The sequence below is a fragment of the Branchiostoma floridae genome, chromosome 6, assembly GCF_000003815.2.
Source record: "Branchiostoma floridae strain S238N-H82 chromosome 6, Bfl_VNyyK, whole genome shotgun sequence".
In the NCBI taxonomy this organism is placed as follows: domain Eukaryota; kingdom Metazoa; phylum Chordata; class Leptocardii; order Amphioxiformes; family Branchiostomatidae; genus Branchiostoma; species Branchiostoma floridae.
Genome location: NC_049984.1, coordinates 21,186,279 through 21,193,106, shown reverse-complemented (window position 1 = coordinate 21,193,106; position 6,828 = coordinate 21,186,279). Strand labels below are relative to the sequence as shown.

Genomic DNA, 6,828 nt, shown 5'->3' with positions numbered 1-6,828 from the left:
ATAGGTCCAACATCCGTTCCGGTTTTTCTGGTCTGATTTTTCTGGGCAGGTCCAATAAGAAAAAAAAGGTTTTGTACCGCTACCCACCCCTAGTAGATTCCATTCCTAGTCGACTACATTGTTTTCAAACAATATTTGCAATAGGTTTGAACTATTTTTCATTCACTCTCACTCACGGCCCATAACCACAGTGTTCGTAGGGTAGTTCTAAATTTAAAAAAAAAATGAATACAATAAATTTAGTATATTTGAATTCTTTTGAATACTTTGGAAACATTTTGAAATTGACCGGTGACCGGACGTCTACAACTTTTTGATGAATATTCATGACATTTTTCAAGTGGTAGATTTGGGTTATTGACCCATGGAAGTAAGCCGTTGTGTTTATTTGCCTCATAAGTCTACATACACAATTTTTACATACATGGTACAAAATACAAACTGCTTTATGATTGAAGTCCGTTTATTTTGGTCGTTACCATTAATTTGTGCTACTCCATGTTGTACTTTACGTTTATATTTGACGCTTCGCATCCATTAAAAGCAACACCTTCTTGAAGTGCACAAAAGAACCAGTCAGAATTGCCCTGAGGAAGGTGAGAAACGAAACGTCGGTATTGAATACCTGGTTTTGAGCAAAGGAATTTTTTTATCCAAATGACTTTAAATTGGTGCATACGTCATTCGAATGTATATATGAATTGACTTTATAAGTTAAATATGATGATCTTTATTTGCATGTTCTTGCCCTCATGGGCTAAATGCAGAAATTCGATAGTATTACATGAGATACTAAAGACTAGATACTAAAAATACAAGTAGTGATACATGTGAACAACTGAATAGACAAAATATCTGGAGCCATGCTATCACTATAACTATTGCTTGCATGTCTCTTCCCTCTTTTTAAAAAAGTGTACTTGCGAACTCACATAGTTATTATTGTACACTGTTGTCTGTGTCTGTCATTATACACACAATAAGGGTAAATTGCTGTTGCTTTTTCCTTTTTTTTTCAGAAATGATGCTTACCAAGAAGACTGGACTATTGCTGTTTCTGCTCTTCATCGTGATGCGGGAACCTCTTCTGACCGCAGCATGTGACAGCCGCTGTGCAACATTCTGCAGCTGCAGTAGTAAAGGCCTCGGTAGCGTTCCCCAAGATTTACCTATGGATATCATTAGTCTAGACCTGCAGGAAAACGGCATCAGTGTCCTTAGTCAGTCTGATTTCTCCAGGTACACAAAATTGCAACATCTTATTCTGAACACCAACAAGATAGCTAACATTCGGTCTGGTCAATTCTTAAGTCTACCCGGTTTGAAGACGTTGTCCTTGTACCACAACAAGATAACGAAAATCCCGCCCGGCGCATTCTCAGGTCTTCCCCAGCTACAAACATTATACCTTTTCTTCAACAAGATAACCATCATTCAGTCTGATGCATTTGTAGGTCTAGCCCAGCTGAATTGTTTGTACTTGTTTTCCAACGATATAAGTAACATTCAATATGATGCATTCTCACATTTGCCTCAGCTAAAACAACTCTACCTGTACAACAACAAGATTACAAATATTCAACCTGGTATACTCTCAAATCTATCACAGCTAAAAGATTTAGATCTATCCCGCAACCAGATAACTGGCATTATGACCGGTGTATTTTCAAATCTAGCAAAGCTGCAAAATCTGAACCTCAACTCTAACCAAATAACTGAAATTGAATCTGGTACATTTTTAGGTCTACCCAAACTAAAAATCTTGGCTCTTTCCAACAACAGCATAACTAACATCTACCCGGGTGCGTTGTCAGCGTTTTCAGATTTACATAAGCTCATAAATTTGGATCTGTCATACAACCAGATTAGAAACATTCAGTCCGGTGCATTCTCAGGTCTCTCCCGGCTTGAACGCCTGTCACTATCCTTCAACCGGATAGTTGACGTTCAGATTGGCTCATTCTCGCACTTTAACCAACTTCAACGACTGTCCCTGGACAACAACCTAATGAAAGTTGTCCCATCGTACAATGAACTATCACCTATCCCACGTGTAGACCTTTACAATAACTCTTGGCAGTGCGATTGTAGGATGGCTCCGTTCAAGCAAAATATATCCGAGTCTCGCTCACTTGTGAAACAAATCCTTTGTGAAGGACCTGGGAAGTTTGTCGGACAGAAGCTCGAATTCATAAATCCAGCAGATCTTGTAGTATGTAAAGAACCAAAAATCGTGAGTTTCGAACAGGTTGAACGCAACACATTTGAACAGGGGGAGACATTTGTTTTAGTTTGTAGAGCTTCAGGAATTCCGACACCATACATCACAATTATCCTTCCATCCGGACGAAACGTTACTCCTGATTCAGATGGGAGACTGACTGAAGACGCGAAAGGTGCAGCCTTCACACGAGAAGTAACCGCATCAAATGCTGGTCTGTATGTCTGCGTTGCATCAAATTTTGTCGGGTTGCCTCTGTTACACTACCTCTTGGTTTTCGAAGCCCAGCATCAGTTTCCCCTAAATCCACATCTACCGCATTGTTGACATATTCTCCACCCAGAAATACTAAAAGTAGTAACGACTGGATACTCTATCCTCTGCCTGTTCTCATTGGTATTGCAGCAGGTATATTCGGCAGTCCCTTGCTTATATATTGTTTCATTTATTTCTTCATTATAAGAAATAGCAATTTGAAAGAACATTCCCCAGCTGCCAACAATGGTAACACAGATGGCCGTGTAAATACTGTATCCTCCGATCTTGCGTCTGGGCAACACATAAACGTTTATGAGAATGATGATGATGTAGAAATGTCTGGTAATACTTTAGCTGGGATAGATACTAACATTTACGAGAATGACGATGAGGAAGAAATGTCTGGTAATATTTTAGCTGGGATAGATACTAACATTTACGAGAATGACGATGAGGAAGAAATGTCTGGTAATATTTTAGCTGGGATAGATACTAACATTTACGAGAATGACGATGAGGAAGAAATGTCTGGTAATATTTTAGCTGGGATAGATACTATCATTTATGAGGATGATGATGAGATAAAAATGGCGGCTAATGCTGAAGATGGGATAAACACTGACATTTATGAAAATGATGAAGATGTTGTAATATCTAGTAATGCTGAAGACACTAACACATATACAAATGATGATGAGGTAGAAATATCTACTAATGCTGTAGGTACAGTAGACTCAATCATTAATCAGACTTATAATGAGCCAGGAATAGCTGCTACTCCTGAAGCTATACCGGATAATTCTGATGATAGACAAAACGATCAGACGTCCATGTATGACAGGGAAAAGGAGAAGGCATCTGTCACATCTCGGTTGATCTATAAGAGTTAGATAGCAGTATTTACCAAATGGGACCTCTGCTTTTGGTCTAAGTCGCATTTTCAAACCGTGGCCGTCAGAGCAGCTTTTGGGAACGAAAAGTATTATTTAAAAGAGACAAAAGATGTAAAGAGAATAGTCGTGGGCATTATTTGTGTATATTTTACGTATACATTTCTATTTTTCGTTTCTATAAACAGCCCGGTAAGGCTCCGAGTTGGAAATATGACGGTAGCCTAATAAAGGTATATTAGGAAGCTGGGTTATTGTTAGGGTCACATATTCAATCCGGGGCTCGATTGGGCTGTTTATGTAAATGAAAAATATGGTAAAAACGTGCCAAAACTATTCTAGAGGAGGACTTATGCATATTAATTGATTTCAATTTCTCATTCCCGCAAAAATCATACAGAAAGTGTCTGTTAATTTATCATACGAAAGGTTGAAATATCCTACAAAGCCTAGCAAATGCTGTAAAAGGCCCTGAATTTAGTATTTTTGTTGGCGTTGAAAAGAATGGAGATGCAAATTTCAGGAACGGACTATCAAAGTAATTTGTACTAGTCGAGGTAGCAATCAGTTCTTCAATGGAATATAGTTTGTTTGTTTATTTCGATCTCCAATGTTTCCAGTGTTTGCTGACTTATAGAAACTGTATTTACCATGATAGGCTCATATAGTCATGTATGCATCTATGTGCACGTACATATATGTGCACGTACATATAAGGACCGTATCCACAAGAGGAACTGTACATGAATAATAAGTAGTTTCTGGGTCACTAAGATCTTATGTCAGAATTTCTCAAGTAGTTTTTATTATGTGTCACTGAATAAGAAGAGCAGAGTATATTATAACACCATCGCGTCAATCCTTTAAGAACATATAAGTACTGCAAACTAACAAAAAAAGAACTGCATCATATCCTTTACTGTACATTTGTATATGTGTATACATCTGTGAATATATAGTTGTTGAAAACTTGTCAGATTGTGTGAGACATCATTTTGTTTTTCAGTAAAGAAAGTACCAAGGTTGCGTTACGTTCGTAACAAAACTCACCTGCTGAAAACAAAGAGATTCTTATGATTCTTAGCATCCTTTTCCTTGGCCAAAACGCAACAAACATATTCACGTTCAAAGATTTAAAAAAGGGTTCCATTCTCCCGAAAATAATTTCACCAGTTTTCTCTCACCTGCTGACGTTTCGATGCCTGTCAGACATCTTCCTCAGAGCTTCTAACTAGAGCCATGGTGTTCTCGCCGCAAAAGCGCCCCCTGCCCACCCACATCGGTTACATATAGCGGCGAGAAGCAGAACTCCAGTTAGACGCTCTGAGGAAGATGTCTGACAGACATCGAAACGTCAGCAGGTGAGAGAAAACTGGTTGTGTAGAAGGAAACTCCTATGTCCAGCGTTCCATCCGTTGTCTACGAATATTCACGAGGGTAAAACCAAGCTTCCTACATTGACCCTCAACAGTTGTTCTTTCTCCCCTGCGATTACAGCCTGACTACCACCAGGGCATCTTCACAGTCCGTGTCGATGAATAATGATGAACAGGTTTATTCGTTTGCACACAGAATTGACTTTATTCGAATCGCAACAGGGACAACACAATGTGAACACTAGGCAGCTAACTAGCTGATATTGTGACGACATACATAGATGCACACAGTACAAAATTAACATAGCGTAAATACAATGAAATAACAATGACAGCAAGTTACACCAAATATTGGAAACGATGAAATACGTACATATAATCACAACGTTTTAGAAGTAGATATTGTAGCGTAAACGCTTAATTACAGTGTACTATGGTAACACATACACTATGAGTCTAAGAGTACGAGTAACCCTCTATTACATTGACTAAAATAATACCCCCTATTTCATTAATTGATTAAAATAGTACCCCTCTATTTCATTAATTGACTCAAACATGTGAAGGATTCTCAAAATTGAAAATACATTTCAAAATACATATCGATGTATATATTCTCAACTCATACACCACACACACACACACACACACATTTATATATCAGTTACATTTCATTTATTTTAGGGTAAAAATCTCATATTACTGACAGCTACATATCCGTCACATGTACATATTGCTGACATGCATGTATATCAATGACATGTACATACTGCTGACAAATATCATTGATAATTACATATAACTATAACTATATATATATATCAGCCATTTGTGTATTACTGACATCAGTGACATCTGCATCAAGTATACCTACATAAGAGCAATGAACGTCTATGTGTACATGTTTTTGTAGGTTATGCAATCAACATGCCTAAAAACTTCCTTTTGCCTGAGGAAATAATCTCGAAGCAAATCCTACGGTATCATAAGCTGGCAGAGGAGTGAAGCTGGCTTAGGAGTGTGATTTGCTACCGGCAAATGGACACCTTTTGGCTGACTACACTCCTTGGCCAGTTTGGTACTATCTTCTGCTATTAAAGTATCTGCTTGGAGATTGTCAGGAATGTTTTTCTTTCGGAATTGGGGGTTTGGTCTCAAGGGAGGCCGTGGGCCTGTGCAAAGACAATTCCTTGGAGGATACATGTCAGCTGTTTGTCTCCAACCTGAAAACACCGTACCTGCGGTGTGCCACATGTGGATCAGCAGGCCAGGCCTCTTACTTATCATTACTTGGAAGAGGTTAATGTTTTCACTGCGGTTTCTTGTTGAGCTAGGTATAACGTAAAAGCGCCTTCAAGAAGTCCTGAATTTATTTTCTTATTGATCAATATTGCGTTCGATCTATTCGGTACCTGCATCTGTAAAGACTGGCAGAGTCCCTGAGATATTCATATTACCATTTCTTCTTAAAGATAAATTGAATTTCATAGAAATAACATTGCATTACCTCGAATTTCCAAAGCCACTTCTACATAAAAAAGATCCCCATGCTTCGGTCATGTCGGCAATCTTCGGCTAACGTCACATTTCCAAACCGGGGCCCGGCCGGGTTGTTTTAAGAAACGAAAAATTCAAATGTATACCTAGAAATATACACAAATCATGCCCATGAATCTCATTTTGACGTTTTGTGAATTTTTATGTCGTTTATATTATCTTGTCGCTCCCGAAAGCTACCCGCCCAGGCTCCTGTTTGGAAATGTGACCTAAGCCTAAGCAGGAATGGGCCGGGCCGGTAGCCTGCCAATCAAAGGAGGAAACAAGAGACCAACACATTTACGGAGTTAAGTTGAGATGTCAGACATTACAGAGCGGAAGTGTAATGTATTTCTCTAGCCGTAGCACTACATAGCAATTAGGGTTTTTTTTCTTATTGTACCGGCCCGGAAACACTGAACCTGAAAAAACGGTAGACCGAATATTGGACCTATTAGAAAATAAATGAATAATATGATCAAGAATTCACGCGTTTTGAGGCGTACCGGTCTAAAAAAACGAGAGCGAAGCATGCATGTAGAGTCAT

General features: G+C 38.7%; 1 protein-coding gene across 1 annotated transcript; it reads left to right on the top strand.

Moving 5' to 3' along the window:
- The first annotated feature begins 1,038 nt into the window (after positions 1-1,038).
- On the top strand, positions 1,039-3,492 carry LOC118418292 (leucine-rich repeat and immunoglobulin-like domain-containing nogo receptor-interacting protein 2). Its single transcript, XM_035824144.1, has one exon. The coding sequence runs from the start codon at positions 1,073-1,075 to the stop codon at positions 2,546-2,548; it is 1,476 nt and encodes a 491-aa protein (XP_035680037.1). The 5' UTR covers positions 1,039-1,072; the 3' UTR covers positions 2,549-3,492.
- The last annotated feature ends 3,336 nt before the right edge of the window (positions 3,493-6,828 follow it).